Source organism: Mercurialis annua, linkage group LG6 (genome assembly GCF_937616625.2).
Source record: "Mercurialis annua linkage group LG6, ddMerAnnu1.2, whole genome shotgun sequence".
NCBI classification, from domain to species: Eukaryota; Viridiplantae; Streptophyta; class Magnoliopsida; order Malpighiales; family Euphorbiaceae; genus Mercurialis; species Mercurialis annua.
Window position 1 is genome coordinate 6436308 of NC_065575.1, and position 23349 is coordinate 6459656.

The 23349-nt window shown below is 30.8% G+C and overlaps 4 protein-coding genes across 4 annotated transcripts; 2 read left to right on the forward strand and 2 right to left on the reverse strand.

Moving 5' to 3' along the window:
• Positions 1-6175: 6175 nt before the first annotated feature.
• LOC126687487 (heavy metal-associated isoprenylated plant protein 41-like) lies at positions 6176-7367 on the forward strand (the record flags this gene model as incomplete). Its single annotated transcript, XM_050382049.1, has 2 exons — positions 6176-6348; positions 7100-7367. Coding segments are annotated over 2 exons (441 nt in total), but the record flags the coding sequence as incomplete, so codon positions are not given.
• Positions 7368-7963: 596 nt separating this feature from the next.
• On the forward strand, positions 7964-9359 carry LOC126653739 (sufE-like protein 1, chloroplastic/mitochondrial). Its single transcript, XM_050347672.2, has one exon. It carries the CDS (start codon positions 8042-8044, stop codon positions 9200-9202), a length of 1161 nt encoding a protein of 386 aa, XP_050203629.1. The 5' UTR covers positions 7964-8041; the 3' UTR covers positions 9203-9359.
• A 2779-nt stretch (positions 9360-12138) lies between these two features.
• On the reverse strand, positions 12139-13206 carry LOC126686145 (uncharacterized). The gene has a single exon (XM_050380177.2). The coding sequence runs from the start codon at positions 13012-13014 to the stop codon at positions 12277-12279; it is 738 nt and encodes a 245-aa protein (XP_050236134.1). The 5' UTR covers positions 13015-13206; the 3' UTR covers positions 12139-12276.
• A 2484-nt stretch (positions 13207-15690) lies between these two features.
• On the reverse strand, positions 15691-18269 carry LOC126653622 (uncharacterized). Its single transcript, XM_050347557.2, has 2 exons — positions 18035-18269; positions 15691-17320 (listed from the first exon to the last, which is right to left on the reverse strand). Exons 1-2 carry the CDS (start codon positions 18163-18165, stop codon positions 16849-16851), a joined length of 603 nt encoding a protein of 200 aa, XP_050203514.1. The 5' UTR covers positions 18166-18269; the 3' UTR covers positions 15691-16848.
• Positions 18270-23349: the final 5080 nt, after the last annotated feature.

Genomic DNA, 23349 nt, shown 5'->3' on the forward strand with positions numbered 1-23349 from the left:
GTAACTATTTTTTAAAATCAAAATATATTTCAATAACCTTTTAATTTTTATCCAATTTAAAATTTTTTAATTTTATTTTTATATCCAAACTTTCAAATTTTTTTATCAATTGTGATCAAAAGTTTATAGAATTGTTTTTTAGAAGTTAGACAATTTTTTAATATTTGGTCGTAATAGATAAAATATGTATATGTTTGATTTTGAAAAATGAAACTCAAAGTTTTGGTTACAATTGTAAAAAACAAAAATGGTTTCGTATAAGAAATAATCGTAAAAATTAAAAGATGAGCATATTTTTCGGTGAAATTTTACTGACTTGGACACCCGATAGGCCTGCCACGTCAGCAAAAATGTCACTAAAAATTGCCAATGTTGAAAAAAAAATGTGATATATGTGACTGACACGTTTTTAAGGTCATGTTATTTTTGAAACTTGGTGCAAAGGTCATAATTTTATATGTAATTAACCCATTAATATAAAATGTAAATATTTAGATTTAAAAAATGATAGGCTTTAATAAAATTCTTAAATGAGTTGTTATATTAAAAAAAATCAACATAATAGATATTAACATCTTTTAAAACTTATTTTCAAATTTAAATATCAACTAATATAAAGCTTTGTACTTTTTTTACTGATTCCATAGTCTATTTATTAGATTTGTATGGTTATACTACTGCTTTCAGCAATAAAAACTCAGAAAAATTTAAAAAAGTGGGAAATTATGAAAATTATTTAATGAAAATTAATAAAAAAAAGTCTATTTTGTAAGAATTAATGAAAGAGTTCCGTTATACAAACTCAAAGATTTTAATTTATCATATGCTACAATAAAATTACAACAAAAAATCAACGATATTAGATCTCAAAAATGTGTTTGATTTTGGATTTTGAGATCTAATATCTTTGATTTTGGATTTTGAAAGTTAAATCAAAGATTATTAGTAACGCAACGGACATATTACTACAATAAAATTATATAAAAAAATATTAGATCTCAAAATCCAAAATCAAACAAACATATATTTTCTAATAAGTGAAGAAAGCAAAAAGTTACATGTATACCACCGATAAAAAAATAATAATAATAACAATATAAAGAGTTGATCCATCTCTAATGATAAAAAATGAAGTATTGATAGGTTTACAAATGACAACAAAAGCATTAACAATTGTGGCGAATAATTAGATGTAGATAAACTATCCTCAGCAAACAAACATATCAGAACTAACTACAGCGAGGGAATGATTACTGTTCAACACCAGCCCCTGAAAGTTAAATCAAAGATTATAAACATCTTGATAAAACTGATTTTCAGAATTTGTTATTGTTGATGGAGGAATTTCCTTGAGCCTTTTCTATCACAATAAATTCAAATTTAAATTATAGATAATTAATATAAACTCACACAATGAAACGTAAATAGCAATAAATTTTAAATTTGTGGCTAATATCTAAAGTATTATCCGGTTTAATAAAAAAGAGTTAAAACAGTATTAGTAAGAGTTTTGAAGATGATGAAACACCATGAACGTGGCATCCAGCTCCTAGGCTTTTCTGCAAATGAAAAAGTTATAAAAGATTAGCAACCATTAATACAAAGAGCTTTTCAGTAAGATGTTTAAATAATAAAAAAATAAATTTCAACAATCTGATCAATATTTTTGAAGCATTTCAAAGATAATTACAGTAAGCATGATTCAAATTCAGTAATAGTATAATACTAAGTATATGGATGGTTTTGTTTGAAATACATTAATATGATAAGTACGAAGTTGAAATCTCTCAATTGTAGTTATACACGTTGATTCAAATAGGTAATCTATATGGAGAGAAATTCTTAGGAAATTGATGTTAATTAAATAATTTTAACTTTTTTTAATCTTAAATTAAATATTTTAACAAAAGTGGGAACTAATGAGAATAATCTATTTGTTGAGAATTAATGAGAAAATTCTATTTGGTGAGTATAGAGTTTATAAAATATTAGTGAAAAAAGTTGAAATCTCTATATAAAATTGATGATAAATATTTTACTGGTAGTTTTATAAAAGTTATTAGTAAATTTTTTTAATTTTCTTATGTCATGATAATTTTTACAGCAAGTCTATCAAATATAAACTCACCATATTTTTCAAACTTATGAAGTAAAGAAGTTTTACCTTTTATGATGTATTCAATTTTTTCAATACTTTTGATTTTGATAAAATTATCTGTTATGAATATAAAAAAATTATATGTTTCTTCTAACGTATAATCTCCATTGCCGTTAACTTGACTATTTACTTTGTAAGTAATTTACAATTTTTTTACTATTTACACTTTCTATCCAAATAGCATTTAGTTTTTAACTTTTTATCAAACTCATTAAAAAAAATAAGTTATTTAATTTAGATAGAGTGAAACTCATAGACTTGCTGTATTTATTTTTTTACTATTTACACTTTCTATTTATATAGCATTTAGTTTTATATAGCATTTAGTTTTTATCCAACTCATTAAAAAAATAAAATTAAAATAAGTTGTTTATATAAAATGGGAACTCATAGAATTGCTCTATTTGGTGAGAATCAATTAGAGAGCTCCGTTCGTCCTCTCAATTATATAATATATAGATATAGATAGATTAGCTAAGATGCAGCGGTCAACTTCAATATTTTTTTTGATAAATATCAACTCCTAAATTATTGGACCAAATGATTTTTTTAATATTTTATATAATAAAAATTACATTTTTTATTGATTTTAACATAGTATACGTTTTGTTTAAAAAATATTAAATATATGTTAAAAGAATCCAATATCGTCATATAAAATTTATTTATAATTTTACAATTTTAGTATATAATTATATATACATACAAACTCTTGATAAAATTCTATGCTTTGTTTACCACCTAAATATTATTAATATGGATTTGTATAAATATAAATATTTATTTTTAAATAACTTTTATTTGAGTCCATAAAATTATCCATGTTATATTTTTAACGAAATATTTGTGTGTTCCTTGGTCGCTATAATTTTTATTAAAATACTCATAGATTATTAAAATATTCATAAATTAAATTAGTGACTTTTACTACATCAATATATACACAATAACATAAAAAAACAAATATAGATAAACATATTTATTAAAAGTAATATAATTAGTTGTATATAAATGCTCCCTCTGTTTTTTTAATTTTCCATTTAATCAAATAAATTTATCTATAATTATTTGTACATTTACGATTTTAAGATGAATTTAGCTTATTATCTTTAAAATTTATCTCTTCCTAATAAATGACTTTATGACTCAATTTACAAAGCCTCTATTAATTAATAGCGTTATATTAATATTCACTCCTATAATTTAAGACAAAAACCACACTTAATTTTAGCTAAATGAACAATTAAAAAAGGATTTTTGATATTTTGGTGTCTGGTAAGAGGGGAGAATTCCTATTTAGTACCTCTTTGGAATTTAATTCCAAAAGAGTGCATGGGCCCACGCGTTCCGCATTGTAGGAATGTGGAACACATGGCGTTCCGCATTTCTACAATGCGAACGCTTTAATCAGTTGATTAAGAATTATTTAAACCGACTGTTTTTAATTTGGTTTATTTTTCTTGGTCGGTTCACTTTGATGAACACGCATTGTATAAATTAAATTAAATCAAATCCGTTTATAACACGAAATAAATGGGTCATGTCACGAGTTGACTCGCGAAGCCATCTAATCCATCTAACCCGTTTATAAAGTATACTATTATTTATAATAATATAAAAATAAAATGGCTATAATTATATTAATACATAAATAAAATTAATTATATTAAAATTATATAATTTGATTATCAATTGATAAACTTGAGGCTAAAATTATATATATATGGTTTAAATATTCTAAAATGTTAAGTGGGTTGTGTTAATCGTGTTGTGTTAGTTGTGTAATTCTGTTAATCGTGTTATCCGTTTATTTAACGTGTTAATCGTATCATGTTGTATCACTCGTTTAAAATTTGTGTCGTGTATGAGATTGAAAATTTTGACACGACTACAGTCGACCCTCTGATAATTAATACACATGGTAGATCAAAAATATATTAATTATTAGAATTATTAATTTATTGAATTTATATAAAAAAAAGATATTTTAAAGCATCTACATTAATAGACCTAATATTAATATTATATTATAAAAAACTAACTAATACATTTTACAATCACTCAATTTAAAAAATAATAATTTTATATTCAATTTAAGAAATATTAATTGATATCAAACTAAAAATAATTATTAAGAAATTGTATTCATAAAGTAAAATATTTTTTAATATTTTTTATATTAGAGATACTTTATTTTTTTGAATTTATTTATCTAATAACTTTTTTTAAAATTTCTCAAAAGAATAAGAAAGTCATAATTTGATGATATTTTAACTTCCACTTTATGAATTAAGGTTAATATTGCCTCAAATAAATCATCAATTATTATATACTTCTTTAAAAAAATCTCTCTAATAATTAATATTCATGTAAAATATATTTTAAATTTTATTAATTATTAAATAATAGAATTATTAATTATCCGACGTGGAACGAAGTTGGTTCTCTCAATTTTCTATTAATTATTAGAATTATTAATTAATTTATAGAATATTAACTATTAGAGGGTCGACTGTAGTTAAATGGATCGTGTTGTGTGGACCCTAATCGTATTAATAGAGTGGGTCGGCACAATACAAACACTACCCGTCAATCTATTTTGACACACCTAATATGGATATATGGAATGATATATTAAAAAAGAGTTGAGTGTTGGATAATATAAAATATTTAGACAAATTTATATAAATATGACATTCAAATAAAAATTGATATGAATTGTAAAATCATGGTAAACAAATTGAAGAGTGACAACACAGTATTTCTAAATAGTAGCTTTAAATGGTAAAAAAAACTAGAGTTATTATTTGTTTGCATAAATGAAATTCCACCGTAGCATTAAATGTTTAAAGGAGAATAGGAGAATGGTTTTGCTTTTTTTTTTTGCAGGGATGTCCTTTGTTATATTTTCAATTGTATTAAGCCCTTTCGGGCCATTTTCTGACCAAAATATTCGGGCCAAACATAATTTCCCAATTTGGAATAGCCATAGCCATAGGAAAATGCTATGGCTATTCTTGAAAAACAAATCAACTTGAGGTTCATGTGGGGTTTAGGGTTTACTGTTTAGTAAATGCTACTGCTTTTCTTAGAAAATCATGCAAATGAGGTTTGGATAGTCAATAGAGGAGGAGGGAGCCAAGTAAGTATTGGTTTTAATATAAGCAAATGAAAACATTTTTATTTAAACCTGGTTCATAACAATGAACAGTCGGTCAGTTTGGTTAAAACCGAACCAAAAACAGAATTAATAGATCACATGCTCAAAATTGAAATTGACCGAACAATATTAAACATTACCCGAACCGGCTGATAAAATTAAAAGATATCAAAGTTGAACCAAATAAGTCTACAATTCGGTCGGTTCAGTTAATTTAGATAATCTAAATCTCAAACAACCGAAAACCTTAATTTTAAAATCATAAAACCAAATCGACCGAATCCACCAAACTGACCAAAATTTATTCGGTCGGACATTTTAATCACCCCTACTACATAACATGAGTAAGCTCCACATTTAAGAGCAGTGAAGTTCTTGTGAGAGTTATTATGAAAGATCCAGTCTAGGAAACAATTTCCTATAATTAATAAAGGCTTTGGGTTGATTGATGATATTTTCAGTACGTATCATAATAATTGAGTGTACAAGAAAGAAAAAACAACTAAAAGAGTCCCATTTTGTTCGTCTTATTTATCACCGAGACCATGCATGTGGAAATATTATAATCAGGCTAGAGCTACAGAACTAAATGATTGGAAAAATGGCAGCTTAATTAGGTGCCTGAAAACAAATTTAGCAACTCCAAACTTAAACAGTTTTTTTTATTTCTAAAACATTAATACCACTAACTTGAGTCCTAAGCAAGGTATATAAATGGAAATAATATATATTTCTCGTCACCATAAATCCTTTGATGTTTGATAAGTTTTGATAACTTCAGTTTTAGTTCTTCTTTCACTTGTAATTTCTTCTATCGTTTAGCTGACATTGTCATCATGTATGCTTATGGTAGGTGATCTGGTTCAAATTTGGAAAAGTTATTGAAATTAGGAGCTTCAGTATTTCATGGAGTCGATGCAACAAATATGAAACTTCACTCAGACTTACAGATGCTCAAGTTCGATCGAATTATCTTCAACTTTCCTCATGCAGGTTTTCATGGAAAAGAGGATAATGCCGTCCTAATTGAGTAAGCTGTTTTATTGTGTTGATATATGCTAAGAGTGTGCACCGGTTGGTTCATTCACCCTACCGAACCCAAATAGCTAAAATCATTTTTTTAACCGAATCGTAACTGAAATATATGCAAACTGAATTATATAGCCAAACCAAAATAATTTGGTAGGTTATTTTAGTTCACCGAATAACTGAATTTCTTAAACATTTATTATTTAATTTTAGATACTAATGTCTCATTCCGTATAAATTTAGGGGGCGGGTTGATTTATGCCCTATACAAACTAAAAGAATACTTTGATATATATACATAATTTAATTAATTTGGTCGGCTCGGTCAGTTAGAAAATTTAAAATCCAAAACCAAATTAATTGAAATTTTAACATTCTTAACAATAAATGAACCAAGTTAACTGAAAATCAAACTAAATTAAAATTTTACTTCGGTTCGATAGGTTGATTCAGTTATATCCGAATAATACACCCATCTAATTCATTAGGTATGTAGCACGAATACTTTATTCAATCAATTTTGCCTCGTTTGTGGAATGTGTTAAAAACTTGACATTTCGGACACAGCCCGTAGTATACCTAGCTGATTCATGTTATATTTTGAAGCAAACCCCAATCTAAATTCTTAAAAGTTGCTAGTTTATATTAACGTGAACTTTAAGTTTGACTAACAACTACATATATATCTTCAAACACGAACCCAATTCTAAATTTGACTATTAGCACTATACTTGTCTGGTTATATTTTGTAGGATGCACCAGCAACTTGTGCTAGGGTTCTTCAGGAATGCAAGTGAAATGCTACGAGCCTTTGGGGAAGTACACGTAACCCATAAGACATCAGCTCCATATAGCCGTTGGAACATTGTGCAACTTGGTTTGGAATGCAGTTTATTTTTAGTTGAGTGTGTTGATTTCAAGAAAGAAGAGTATCCAGGTTATCATAACAAGAGAGGAGATGGTACTAAATGTGATCGGTCTTTCCGTTTGGGACCCTGCAGCATCTTCAAATTTTTTTAGACAGTTCAAATATCAATTCTAGACCGATTAGATTTATTTACTTTTTGTTTTTCATTTTCAAGTGATCGAGCTTTCAAAGTTCAGATATATGTAGGATTGAAGACGTTCATGTATTATCCGTGGCGGAAGCAAAAAGTATTAAATCGTAAAGTAAGAAATTTTTTAGAAAGTATATTAAAATTATAAAATTTTAGAATTTAAAAGCGTTTTCAAAATATAAGATCAGCCGAAACATAGAACTCTATATACATTTGCATCTAATATGGAATAAATGTCGATTTTAATATCAATTCAAAGTACACTAATACAAAAATTAGTTATCAATATATTATTTATTTATTTAAAACATTATTAAAAGTTAAAAATGGAAAAATACATAAATAAACTAATTTTAACTAATCTAACTATTTTATTTTTTAATTCCTGTGTTTGTCCAAACGGCATATCTTTGTGGGACAAAGGGAGTAACTAATATAATTATTTAAAATTGGGACATAATATAATTAATTTTTAAAATTGGGTATAATAGAATTAATTTTTAAAATTGGGGTAAAATAGAAAAATAAAAACAAAAAAGTTCCGATGGTAATTGATACACACGTTTGGATGGCGGCGCATATTATAGCAATTAGCTGTGGCTGCTGCTCTGGTTCACAAGACAGTATCATTAGCATATGATGCTTATGCTGTCTTCGATTAGATCATCATCAAGATCCAAACTTGGCTTCACCGCCATGAACGCTTCTTCAATCTCAACTACAACAACACCAACACCCACAACTTCTCTTGCCTTATTTACTTCCAAATTCACTCCTTCTAAATCAAACCCCAATTCAAATCTCCCCTTCATTCTCTACAAACCCATCTCCTTCCAAAAAATCCCCACAAAAAAACAATCTTTACCACCTATTTCATCATTATCTTCATCAGCTGCCATGTCTCTGCAGCCCATTGAAGAACTCCCACCAAAGCTTCAAGAAATAGTGAAGCTTTTCCAGTCAGTTCAGGAGCCCAAAGCCAAATACGAACAGCTTCTGTTTTATGGTAAGAATTTGAAGCCTTTAGATACCCAGTTCAAGACTAGGGAGAATAAAGTAGAGGGCTGTGTGTCTCAAGTTTGGGTCAGGGCTTTCTTTGATGATGAGAAGAATGTTGTGTTTGAAGCTGATTCTGACTCTGTTTTGACCAAAGGGCTTGCTGCTTTGCTTGTTCAAGGTCTTTCGGGTTCGGGTTTGAGTGAGATTTTGAGGGTTTCTCCTGATTTTGCTGTGCTTCTTGGCTTGCAACAGAGTTTGACTCCTTCTAGGAATAATGGGTTTTTGAATATGTTGAAGTTGATGCAGAAGAAAGCTCTTGAATTGTCTTTGAACCCCGAAAAGGGTTTAGGTTTTAGTTCAGATGGTGCTGAAAATGAAGGAAAAAGTTTGAATCTTGGTGGTGGTAGTGTTGAGAATTCAACTGTTGAGGTGGGTTCTAATGACGTAAATTCAGAATCAAAGAGTGGTGGTGATGATGGTGGTTCTGGGGATAGTGATGATTTGGATGATTTAGGTAGTAGAGGGAAACGAATTAAGGAGATATTGGAGAGGGAGTTGAGTCCTACTGAATTAAATGTCGATGATGTATCTTATCAGCATGCAGGGCATGCTGGTGTTAGAGGAAGAACTGATGGGGAGACGCATTTCAATTTGAAAGTTGTTTCGAAAGAATTTGAAGGCAAGAGCTTGGTGAAGAGGCATAGGTTGATATATGGTTTATTGCAAGATGAATTGCAGAGTGGATTACATGCGCTGTCAATTGTGGCGAAGACGCCAACTGAAGTTGATGCGAGATGAGGTGTGACATTGACTTGTGACTTACTGTCTTGGTGTGATTAAGTTTTGTTCTTATAAACGCATTTTACATTTATGCTCATTATGAATCTTTTGCGGTGCTTGGATTAATTACTTATGAATGAAATTTTGCAATACATGTGGAATTTATTTTGTGAAATTTATGTACATATTCTCGGAAAATGTTTTCAATTATCTCTTGATCGCTGTTGCTGTATGATCTTAAGTTAAGTACCGGTGACTTTTTCCTTTCATGCCACTGCTAGAATCCTATTAGTTGCACATTGTACATAACATATGAATCTATAAGGAATTTTAACGTGCATTTAGTTCTAAGAGATCCATTCATCAAGCATCAGGCAATCAGTTGCTGGTCTTTGTCGTTCTTTTTGCTAAGTTTGAGTTTTAATTCTCTTGGCTTACTATTTTATATGTTTAAAGCATTTGGATAGACTGTTTGATTTGAAGCAATTTTAAATATGAGCTTGTGAAAGATTCTAGTAAGTTCAATTAAATGACGGCTGGCTTGGCCAATTAAATATCACGAGTTAGGATTTCATTGATATTTCAACTAGGTTCTTCCGATGTGTTATGTTTACATAAAATATGTAATTTTGATGTGTCATTGTGAGTGAATCTTTATTACCTCAAGATGCCATTTGGGCTTTGCTTGTTGGATTGCAAGTGATTTCTTAGGAGATTTGCACGGTCAATCACACTGCAGATGCAAACATAAGTGACCCTGTAGATTCTTTGTAAGCTAGCTGTGTTGGTTATTTTTGTGCAGTTGGGCCTGCTTCGGCAGTTTTGTACTTGTTGTTCATCAAATTCCCTGGTTCTGTAGCACATCCATCCCCCTCTTTGGTTTTATTTTGAGAATAAAATGGTGGAAGAAGACAAAGAAGGGGGACTGGGATGAGATTTTCTGTTTGGTGTCCCTACTAAGAGGTAGATTTGCACTTTACAGCCGTCCTGTTAGGTAGATTTATGCTTCATTTTCCATCTTGATAGGTAGAGCTACTCATCATGCCCGTCCATCCGATTTGAAAAAATATATAATGTCATGCTCATCTGCTCTTACAATACTAATAATCTTGGAGGCAATGGTCAGTCTCCTAAACTTGCAAGATTACGCCATTCTGTGATGTCTAGGAACTCTGCGATGCTATGATAAAATAATGTGCATGCTATATTTTCCTCTGAAATATTCCCATCTTCATTATGAAAATTAACTTTTCAAAACGCCTTAAGCACATCACACCTCATTAACTCGCATTAGTATTATCATATGACAATCAAATATTAATAGTAGACATACACCCTAGAGTTCTATTACGCTGCAGATGTATAGAAAGCAATACCAAATGAATGCAGTAAATCAGAATAGTAACTCTTTAATACAACTGTAAGTATGACTACATATTAGGCAACTGATGTAAGAACATTTTCTAGAGTTCATACTGTTTTTCTGTGTTATTATGTGAACTATGTGGTTCCCATTTAAATGAACATTTATCTTCTAAATAACTATGGACTGTAAACTGAATGTGATGCCATGATATGATAGCAAAGAATCCAGCTTCGTCTTTTATATAAATAGTGTGACTGTTAACCATAATTCCTGTCAAATATTTGGCTCTTTTAAGAAGACTGGTTTAGGAAGTTCGGGTTTTTCCTGTAGAAATGGAATTTTTGTGATTTAATCGCTACTCTTGTAGAATAGTTTTGTTACATAAGCCTTTGTTTATTGTTAGAAGTCTGCTAGGATGGTATTTATAGCTAGAGAAAGAACCCCTGTAAGTGATATCATTACCGTAGGATTTAAGTAGATCCTATTCTGTCCCCTCTTAGGACGAAGGAGAAGGAATCAGACTAAATAGCACAGATAAGAAGACAAGGGCAATTTTTTCAAAATATTAAGAGCTTCTTTGAAAGAAAATATCTGTCGTTGTTGTCGCGTATTGTTTTGAGATGTTTTATTGTCTTTCTCAGCTTCAAATTACTTTAATTTTTGTAGGCGCCTTGGTCAACTTATCTTTCTTTTTCTTTTCCTTTCCTTTTCACTGCTAAAATTTCTGTTAAATGTTGCCAAAGCATATGTTTGATTGCTTTTTTTTTAGCTTTAGTTTGCTATGGTATCAACTGGCAAATGATGTTAATGTTAAATTTGGAAAGTTTATATGTTTAAACAATAATAGATGCCACTTGATGGATGGTTATGATACAATAACATATATACAATTCACAGGTTGTTGGTTTAACTTAATTTAAATTTGGGTACTTGGCCTGGATTTAAAAATCAGTATATGAGCTGCCAATTTGGAGATATGCTTGTAGCAATTTTCTTTATACTTTCTTAGCCCTGAAGATGTTTTTTGAAAACTAGCCCTGAAGATTGTCACAGTAGTATCTAAAGTAGAGAAAAGGCAATGTAGGGGAATCAACTTAGTACCGTTGGAATTTAGCTAAAGTGTTTTAAATCCTAAGCTTAGAATCATTTTCAGGTTTATATATTATAGACCGAGGAACTCAACTAAATTTACCGCAAGATCGACATGTCTTTTTTTACCAGTTGCTGCTTCTTTTTCTTCCATCTTTAGGTACCTTGAGTTCCCATCACCCAGCTGGAAATACCTTAGGCTCACATTTTCAAAGAATTATGACTGAAAAACTAGAATAATCAGAAAAACCATGACTGAAAATGTATTATGTTGTGGTGTATGTTTCAGATTAACATCCATAGGACTGGGGTAAGGCTAGGGTTTTGGCTATGTTGCTCAAAAACTTCTTGAATTTTATATTTCGGTGTTCCATTTCTGTTTCCATTAAACACTTATGAAACTCCGAAATCTATATTTACAACATATTCTGATAATATAATATTGTTTCTCATTTTCGTGTTTTCCGTTTGAGCGTTTCCGTGCTACATAGCGTTAGAATTGACAATTAATTCTGTTATGTGATTAAAAATTTCAGGCATTTGGACATCAAAACGTCTATTTAGATTTCATTCCAAACAACGTAAAAAAAGGAAAAAAATTAAATAAGAACAAACAAATAAATGTATATAATCTCGTTCATCTCTTTGTTTTGCAACTTCTAGCTACTAAAACACCAGCAGGTGGACCAGTCATCATTACTTCACACCTGCCATGTAACCAGTAAGAATAATGAAGCAAACCCAGACTAGCTCTCACTTTAAATGTTCCTCTTATGTTGTAGATGACTTTGTTACTCTGCACCTGCTTTTGAAGTTCTATAGCAAGATTATGTGGTAAATAAACTAAACTCGATATGATATGAACTGTTTCCAACCTCGTTTCGTGTTGTCTTTGAGTAAAAGGTTGAAGAGCTTGAATTCCTATGAGTCTGTCGTAGAAGTAAAGCTCGATGTCGACATATTCGAATCTTACATCGATCTTCTGGTTGGGGTTGGAAAAATTTGCTAGGAAAGTGAAGTCTCCGTTGAAATACTCTGGCGAGTCGAAGTAGACACTCTTTAGGTTTGCATTGGGAGTGTCGAACATAGGAGTCCTCGGTTTAATGGCTAGGTAGATGACGAGAGTTGCAATACCGAAGAAGATAAGCGTAAGGCTGAATATTAGACATATAATAGCACCAAACCAGACGATAGGATTCGTCCGGTGGCGCCGAGGATGGTGGAGAATTGTGTGTTTTCTTGATCTATTTTCGTAAGTTGGTATGTCTATTGTTAAACTTTGGTGGATTCTTGGTTGCTTTGATATGGCAAGTTGGTTGGCAGGGACTGGAGGAGGTGGTAGTGGAGGAGGTGGTGGTGGTGGTGGTGGTAGCATTTTTTTGGCAACTTAGAAAGAAAACCTCTAAAGCTAAAATATATTAAGGAAGAAGATAAAGATTAAAGAGTGTAATTTTGTTTAAATAGTTGGGATATGGAAAAGGTTAAAATGAAAAAGCAAAAGAAATAGGGTTTTGATTGAAGGAGTTAGTGGGGCCATTGATGTTTTTGAGAGGGGAAAAATTAGGTAAGTGGATTTGAAGTTGGAAAAGCATAGAGGTGTTTTTTGAATTGCTTTATTGCTTTTGAATATGCATTCTTAGGTTAAGAAATGGCTTGAGAAGAAGCCTTGCTAAGTAAGTTAAAGGGCTCAAGCTTGAATAATTGGACATTTTAACTTACTCCAAAGGGAAGGTGCATTATAATCGACAAAATTATGTGAACATTTATTATATTAGTTAATAAAAGTAATTGTTTGATTGTGTTAATTTTGTTCTAAGTTTGATTTTAACCGTAAAAAGTGGATTTTTTTTCCCTTAATGCCACAATCTCCTTAAATGGCATATGATGTGTACATGAACATGGTTCGTCGTATAGGATTGTAAATTATTCATTTAACGTGTTTCACATAACAATAATAAATACGTTAAATTATAGATAGATTCAATTCACCATTATCTATAAGCCAATCACTTTTAAACACATCACCAAAATGATGACATTGATGTAATTGTATTTGTTAAATTATCTACACATTTAGTATTCTAAAGTGATTGATTTAGTGTATGAATAATATGGTATACTAAGTTTATCTAGGAAATTTTTGATAAATTAACAGATATCATACCCAGTTTTAGTTTACATATTATCAATTAATGGTGATATTCATTAATTGATTATTGTCACGTATCATACGATAAGTGGATGGTTTATATTTTTATATGGTGAACTAAACTCATGTGAGTTTTTCGCTAGAATACTAAAAAAATGGCTAATCACCTCAAAAACTACCGACCTTTCATTTTTTTTCGATAACACCCCGATCTTTTAATTTCGTCAATTGCACCCTATTTCGTATTTTTACGTTTTAATAGCACCCTAAAGTATTAAATTGAACTTTTTTCATTTGAATAAAGTTCAAAATAAATCCTTCATATTTTTGAAAAACTCTAAATGTCATATGATGTTTTACATTATACGTACAAACCTTGTTCTCTATAACAAAAAAATAAATAAATAATAACAAGTCACCGCCTCCTTCGAATCCGTCGCCGCTCTCTGTCGTCACCTTCGTTTGAACGCCACTCTCCGTCACCGATCTTCCATGGAAGACGAGCTGCGTGTCTTCCATGGAAGACCAGATTAGCTGATCCATGGGGAAGACCAGCGAATTTGCTGCTGGTCTTTCATGGGGAATACGAGCAGATCTCGTCTCCCCAGCTGGTCTTCCTTGGGGAAGACGATCTGAGACTTCTTGAGCTCATTTTGAAGGACTTTACTTCGCCAAAAAAGAAAAAATGAAGCACATTTTGGTCTACACAATCTGGTCTTCCTTGGATCAGCTGGTCTTCCATGGAAGACGAGCTGTTCGTCTTCCATGAAAGACCAGCAGCTCGTCTCCGGTAGAAACCGGAGAGCGGCGGGTGGCGGGGATGGTTGATTATGTTTTATCTATTTATTTAATTTTGAATTAAATAATTAATTATGTATGTATTTAATTACTTTTTTTATTTATGATTTGTTTGAAAGTTTTTTAAGTTAAGAAACTTATTAGAATTTTTTCAAGTAGAAAAAGGTATAAAATGACCCTTATATTTGATGGTTTTATAAAATTTAATTCTTATAATAGTAAAATCATCTATTTTTTCTAAATTAGGATGCTATTGAAACGTAAAAATACGAAATAGGGTGCAATTGACGAAATTGTAAAGTCAGGGTGTTATTGAAAACAAAATGAAAGGTCGGTAGTTTTTGAGGTGATTAGCCAAAAAAAATTAATATTCTTAATTTTTGGTTTAAATTTTGGACTCTTTTCTATTTTTGTTAAAGAATATAAACGAATTGGACTACTCGCAAGTTATTTGAAATTGAGTTAAAAAAGAATAGAATGAATCTCGAGCTCGTGTTTCATTTCGAGCCAAATTTGGATTTACATTTTACATATTCATGAGGTTTTAAACGAGTCTATTACACACATAAAGTAATAACTTTTTTATTTTACTATGTTAATTTTTTATATCTTTAAAATTTAGATGTATGACTTAATTAACTATATTCATATATTATATTGAAAAAAGAAGACTAAATATCAATATGATAAATTTTTATTAATTATTTTGTTCTTTATTGAGAGTTAAGTCGAGTTCGAGGTCACGCTACTCGAGCTCGGATATTGCTCGAGTTTGAGCTAGAACTTGATAATTTAAGCCCATTTGAATTCAAGTCTATAAAACCCATTCAAATTCAATCTCGAATTTGGCTTAATTCAGCTAGACTCCTTTACATCAAATATAATTTATTTAAATTTTTTTTATTAGACATTGAAAAATATATAATAATTTTAGTTATAAATTGGCCTCTATAAAATTATATATGCATTTAAAAGAAAATTATGTCTAAACCTGCATTTAATAATGTGCATTTTACAAGCATAAACCTGATTAGAAAATATAAAAAAGTTGAGATTAACTCAGTTTTTTTTTTTTGGATCTTAGTTGATGCTGAAATGGGTGCATAAACAAGAAACGGTTATTAATAAAGGATGATTGCAAAAATTAGTTTATAAAATCTAATAGTACAAAGTATTCCAATTTCTTGCATCTTTATATATTTGTTCAGACTCCAGCCAGCTATTGTCTCTGCTAATGCCCGTGAACAGATTTTTTAAGCCACTAATGTAACCAATCCCCTCTATTTCCAATGAAAATCCACCTCATGTTCTGTTGTTGCTACTCCCAGAATTCCCTCCGATCCCTTAATTTCCGCCAACATTTCCACCGCCAGCGACTACCCGATCAGCCTGCCTTTCCCCTCCCTGCTTAGGCTGCTTTTATGAACTAAACATATAAGAATCGAACTGCTTAAGTAAACGAGAAGCAACTAAACTCCGTGCAAAACTCTTTGATCAATCCACTGATCGGCCAGGGCGCCGAAGATGAGCAGGGCTAGCAAATGGCTCAAACTCTGTATTCTTGTAAGAAATTGCCATACAATTCTTGCACGAAGTTACAAGAAGATGTACCGAAAGAAATAGCAGACACTGGCCTTCAAGCTGATTGTTATACACATCGAAAAAACTTGTTTTATAGGAGGGACTGTTCCGATGAATTAGTTCTTTGGCGAGTACATGACATAGAGCATACACACTACTATGATTTGACCAAAAATGGAGTAGAGTTATAATACAATCTTAATAACTGCTAAAGAAATCGTATCAACTAAGGAGAGAAAATTGAGAGTGACTAGACCTGAGAGATGGAGAGGTTTGGCCTAAAAATGAGTTGCCTCTATAACTCGAAATGCAAAGTTGATATGATTAAGGGATTTGGCATCCACATTACCACTAAGGTTAAATACTCAACAACAAGTTTTAGAACCCTTCTACATATGCAGATTTTTTAATAGTTCAACACCCAGATATTGACAGTAAGTAACATGGACTAAAGAATTCAGTACCTCAAGGATTCCAGGATTATTGGCCTCTCCACCGGCTCGGTGCAGAACTAGAAATGGGAGAGTAGTTAAAGTGAATCAGCTCCTGTATCATGGGACCTTTTATTTCAATCCTAATAAACCTTTACTAAGGATAGATAACACAAAACAAAACAACATTGAAGGACACGGCTGATAACAAAAATCCAAACCGAGCCCAAAAAAGAAGTATCTTCTGATATCAGTAGTGCAGCAGGTACTGCATTATGTCCTTCCTAATAACTCCGTCAAAACGCATTGCATTTACATCACTATAGTTTCTACTTGCCATTTCAGGACCTCTGATGGACAAATATCTGTACTGGGTAGCACTCCCGTTTCCAACAGGTCTCGTTGGCCGCATAAACATTGCAATTGTAGGAAGAGGCTTAGACCACATAATTCTTGATGCAGTGAAAAGATGCCTACCTGAATCCTGGTTTCTGGATTTCTGGATGTTCCCAGGAGTTTTAAGGTGGGAAGAGCTGCTTGTCTGCTTTGTTATTTTCATATCTGAGCTCGGATGTGGTAAGGTACCACGGATCTGAGCAGAAGGTTTCATCCGGTCCAGCCAACGCAAAATCCAGTTACCGAGATTCCTACCGACTTCTATGTCTCTCTGTTGTACATTTTGGTGAACCGTGAGTGCAGCATCAAAAATAGCACGTGTTCGTCTGCAATATAAGAAAGAAGTAGTAGTAGTAGTTAAGCTGACTGCAGCAAAACAAGCATCTAATAGAACAAACAAGCCCTAACCAAACAAGCAAATATAAGCCTACTTTATAAATATTCAATCTCCAAGATTTATCTAAAGCATAGTACTCTATCGCCCATCCACCCATTACTACCGATGATCACCTCCCTTTGTTAAGTCTCTGCCTAAAAGAATAGATGGCAATCACGGTCTCCAATATTAAATGCTGAGGTGATGGTGCTGAGTCGAACAAATTTGGACCGCCTAATCCAGGAGAAAGGCCACCAAGGGAGGATGATACCAAGGATCACATACTATTAATATTCAGCATATGCATACTTTGCTAACAACTGCTGCCCGAAAAACACTGGGAATCAGCTGATCCCGTAACATATCCGGTCTAGATATAGGGAGTAGAGGGATGGGCAACACACCCATCAAACGGTGGATTCTTATCACAATGGAATCCAATTGCAGAAGCAATACGATTTAATAATAGGTTATGTTAACATAGGTTATATGACTAATGCAAACATAGAAAGTAAAACTAATGCATAAGCTGCTGCATTGATTTAAAAAATTAAAATTTCCATGGAAGCCTTAAAACTATAGGTTAAAACCCAGAAGAATTGAAATATGAAGCATTGCAACTCAAATCAAAGATTATAATAAGCAATTAAAGAGAGGTAGATACCTCTGAAGAAAATCGCGGATCTTAGGGTGCCGAGGAGAAACAAGGCGGCGTTGAATCCTGAGAGCGAGTTTGTAAGTGCGTTTGAGGCCTAGGAAATAGGCGGTTCCTAATGTGATCTCCCACAGCACCATTTCTTTTCTATTTCTTTGATTTTGATTTTGATTAATAAAGGGGAAGATTTTGTCTCACTCAAGAAAATTAATTGATTCTTTTAAGCAGCCGATAGAATTTTTTTGATGATGCCCACCGTTTGCCACCTTCTTCTCGAAGCCAAACAGAAAAATAAGGTTTCATGAAACTGGGCCTACGGCCATGTCCAAATGTTAATATCCAAATGTTATTTTATTTTGAGAAAATGTCATCATATACCCCAAAATTTGAAAAGTTTATATTAGTGACTCAAGAAATATTGTTTTTGCAAACATTTCTCTTTTTTAAAAATCAGTTTGCATCTGTACCTCATTATAGTTCTAGTCCTATTTTACCCTTTCTTTGTTTTCTCCAACAACCAAACCCATAGCTGCTACCATTAGATTTAGAATAAATATATTTGGTCAGTTTATTTATGACCGGTTTGTTATTGTCCGACGGCCGGTGGCCGGACTTTTGACGTCGTAGCGGAAATATTGGACCTTTGGTGGTCGGTTGCTGGACTGTCGGTGCTGCTCCGTCCATCTCTGCTTTCTACTGTTGCTATCGGCTGTCAAATTTCTGGTGCTGCTCTCTTCCTTGCTGCTTCTTATTGTTGCTTCCGATCGTCGGATCTCCGGTGTTGCTCTCCCTCTCGTTGGATCCGGATCGCCAAATCAGTAAATTTTTAATTCAAATTTCATGTTGGTGTCTTTTTCCCCTGTGATTAAAGTTTTTGGTGTAATGAGCTGTTACATAAGTGCTTGGTCAAGATTGTTGTCACCAATTAACAGCTCAATCACCAGCAATATACAGCCTTTGGTCTTTCAGTTTCAAATTCAAATTTCATGAATTGAAGATTAAAAACAAGAGTGGTACTAAAATTCTCAATAGAATTGAAGTGTCCAAGAAGATGTTGAAATGGTGTAGAAGTAGACTCTCCTTAATCTTAATTGGTTTAAGAAATCATGTGGTTGCTTGTTATTGATTTTGTTTTGTGAATTTTAGTTTAGATATGAATTTGAACAAGGAGAGATATGGATATCAGATTGGATTTTGAAATCCAAAGACTGTTCTTTTCTGCACTGAGATATGCACAACAGATGTTGAAACCAGAATGTGATGGAAATGAGTTACTTGAGCAAATTGATTACCGAATTGCAGCTCTCAGCTTTCATATTCAGAATTAATATTGACTTGTGTTGGATGCAACAAGTAATAAGGCTTGGCTTAAGTTGGTTTTGAGGGACATCTAATGCCTGAAGTGTATATTTATAGATATTTGAGACAACATGCATTAAATGCAATTTTTTACTCATAGTGCAGGTTTTGCATGTCGAAAATAGAAAACTTATTAATATCAAAAAGTTAATATCTCTTTTAAGTGAAATGTATTTGACAGTTTATAAAATCAAAAATCTACCTGATATGAACCCGATGTCAACCTATATCAACTGAACTATTGTAATTCAATTTTTAATAAAATTTGTCTTACTGGTCTTTACAATGTTAAATGACATTTTATATAGAGAGAATTTTGAAATTTAGTGTAATATACAAATTGAATATCTCTTTTAAGTGAAATGTATTTGACAGTCTATAAAACCGAAAATCAACCTGATGTGAACCTATATCAACTGAACTACATTAATCTAATTTTTAATAAAATTTGTCTTTATATTCTTTACAATCTTAACTAATATTTTATATATAGAGAATTTTGAGATACATTCTATTATAAAAATTGAATTTAAAATGTAATTAACAATCTATAAGACTGAAAAGAAACCTGATGTGAACCGTATGTGAACTTGAAATAATATCAGAATCCCAAGCACAAATCAATAACATATATTATATATGTGCTTACGCCTTACTTTTTCTTATCCTATCAAACAAATTTTTATCATATATTTTTGGATTCAAGCCAATTTTCTATTTTGTCATTCGTATTTCAGTTTTTTACATTTTAACTAATATTTATATATATAAATTTTCAAATATAGTCTATTATAATAATTGAATAACTCTTTCAATTAAAATATATTTGACAGTATATAAAACTAAAAATCAACTTTATGTGAACCTATATCAACTAAATTACCTTAATTCAATTTTTAATAAAATATGTCTTGCTGCTCTTTACAATCTTAAATGACATTTTACATAAAGAGAATTTTGAGATTTAGTCTAATATACAAATTGAGTATCTATTTTAAGTGAAATATATTTGACAGTCTATAAAACCAAAAATCAACCTGATATGAACCCGATGTGAACCTATATCAACTTAATTATCTTAATTCAATTTTTAATAAAATTTGCCTTGCTGGTCTTTACAGTTTTAAATGACATTTTACATAAAGAGAATTTTGAGATTTAGTATAATATATAAATTGAATATCCTTTTTAGTGAAATGTATTTGACGATCTATAAAACCGAAAATCAACCTGACGAGAACATATATCAACTGAACTATCTTAATCTAATTTTTAATAAAATTTGTCTTTCCGCTCTTTACAATCTTAACTGTTATTTTATATAAAGAGAATTTTGAGATATATATAGTCTATTATAAATATTAAATAACTGTTTTTAAGTAAAATATAATTGACAATTAATATATAAGACTGAAAAGCAACCTGATGTGAACCGTATGTGAACTTGAAATAATACCACACATAGTGAACTAATTTTTCTTAGGCATACTCCTGCAAGTCTTCACATTGTGTTCATAAACATGACATCTTCTGCACTTGTTATAACTTGTAGTTTTTCAAACAGACCTAATTCTTTTTTTTAATAATTATAATATTTTAAATATTTAAGAATCACAATGTCTCTACAATCCGCCAAAAGAATGAAAAAAAATCTTAATTGATAACGGAGCTAATCTCAACAATATAAATAATAATAATTTGGTACAAAGACTTGAGTAACAATATGATCATACAGAGTGACTATCACCTTAAAAAGGAGGCAACAAATCCAAATTTATTTCTTTATAAATAAATGAAGCACTATAATAGAAATTCATTAGAGAAACTACCAAATTGAAATACTACACAAACAGAAGAAATATAAATCAATGGTACCAACTCATCAATTAATAACAGATTATAAAGGTTCAATTTTTCTGTCTTCCTTCCTTATTACAGACACTTGAAATCATATCAATTCATAATTAAAAATAAATCTAGCTCTAAATTGAAGATACATAAAACATTATAAAACAAATAGCACAATTAGAATTATATTCTGTAATTAGAGTAATTCAAGAGAACAAACAGTGCCTACCACCACTAGAAATTCTTAATTACGAATTTAATTCAACAGAAAATCTACTTCAAATGAAAGTTGTGGAGATCATTTTTTTTATTACAGAAGCAATAATAACCTTTAGTTCCACGTTTTGCATCGCGTGATAAAAATGGTAGTAGAGAAATACAAAGAGACTCGTCATCGCCTCGCCGGAGGTGGGTTCCCCAGCTGAGTTCGTCACATACAAACAAATGTTTGTTCATATGCAAATGAACCCAGTTGAAGACGAACCCAACCGGATTTGTGTAAAATGAACAGTCCGAGTTCATGGTTTTCTTCTCCGATGAGTTGATGCGAGATGGAGGTGAGATTTCATCCTTGCGTCAAACCATTCATCCATTGTTTCCTAAGTTGGATTGCTTCTTTGGTTACCTTTTCAATTGCAATTGCAAATTACATGAAGTCTGCTGCCCGCCGCCTCCGCTGCTTTGGCCACTTTCTCGCCGCCGGACGCCGCTGGACTTCCACGAAGCTGCTACGAAACCAATTGCGAAGACCTGGGATAATTTTGGATTGGAGATTAACAGATCCAAGCAAAGGTTAAAAGTGTCCTATTTTAATATAAAATTAGTTTATTTTGGGTTATAGGGGATTTGTGAAAATTTTTCTTTTCTTTTGGGAGATTTCTGCTAAAATTAAAATGCTGAGGTAAAAACATAACACTATATCATTTTTAGGGGATTTGTGTAGATTACCCTTTTTTTTTATATTGGTTATTTTAGTTTGTTTTTAATAGAGTAATATTTTTATCAATTTAATTATGAAATTAAACTTATTCATCCAATTTATAATTATATCAAATATATTTACTTTATTAAAAGAATGAATAATCCATCCTCAAATCATGATATCTTTTGTTTTTTTTATTTAATCCACTTCAACACTATTTTAATTTTTTGTTTATTTGGTTTCTTTATTAATAAAAATGGATATAAAAGCCTGAACGGGTTTAGTGCAGTGGTTTAAATTCAGCCATTTGGACGCTAGAGTCGCAAATTCAAACTCCAACTACGCCATTTTTGTGGTTAGAACTAAAATACCAATTATTATAGCCCAGATTTATTAAATATGTGAACTTGCAGACAGTTTATATTCTAGGAGTTTTTTAGTGATCATCGGCTACGGCTTATGAATATTTTATAGTTATTTATGTGAGTAAAGAGACAAAATAAATAATAAAAATTTTGTACAAACAAACTAAATAAATAAATAAAGATGTATAATTAAAATGAATTTTAATAAATAAAATAATTTCTAAATATTTCCTTCATAAATTGTTTTCATATATTTTAATTTTACTTTTTTGCTTTCCTCCCTTTAGACTCCTTCTATTTTATTTTTCTTTAGGCAGAAGGTACGATAAAAAAATCCACAATTTTTTAAATAGTACATATCAGTCTTTTTATTTTTTTAAGCATAATTAAGCCTTTATATTTTTAAATTTGAACAATTAAACCCTCATTGTTTTAAAATCTAACAAATAAATTCTTTTAATTTACTTTTGGGACATTTACCCCCCTTAAATTTTCGGTAAATATCTTAAACTTTAAAATTATTTTTGAACTCTTTTCCAATATGATTAGGAGAGGTATGTCAGCCATTGACGAGTGTTTCTAATAGTGTTGGATGAAAGAGGTTATTTGTTCTATTTAAAAACAAATAAGACTTAATTATACATAAAAAAAAGGCTGATCTGAATTTTTATAAAAATTACGACTATTTCTTTTATACTTTTTTTCTTTTCTTTACTTTTTTTTCATCTCTTCAACTATATTCTCATATTATTATTATTTATCTTTTTTCTTCTCTTTGCTATTGTTTCAATCACGAATCAGTAAACTATAATTCAAATGGTATAAGCGTT

Coding starts and splice junctions, on each gene's coding strand:
- LOC126653739 (XM_050347672.2), top strand. CDS start 8,042: ATGATGCTTATGCTGTCTTCGATTAGATCATCATCAAGATCCAAACTT.
- LOC126686145 (XM_050380177.2), bottom strand. CDS start 13,014: ATGCTACCACCACCACCACCACCACCTCCTCCACTACCACCTCCTCCA.
- LOC126653622 (XM_050347557.2), bottom strand. CDS start 18,165: ATGGTGCTGTGGGAGATCACATTAGGAACCGCCTATTTCCTAGGCCTC. Junction 17,321..18,034: donor ATCCGCGATTTTCTTCAGAG/GTATCTACCTCT, acceptor CTTATATTGCAG/ACGAACACGTGCTATTTTTG.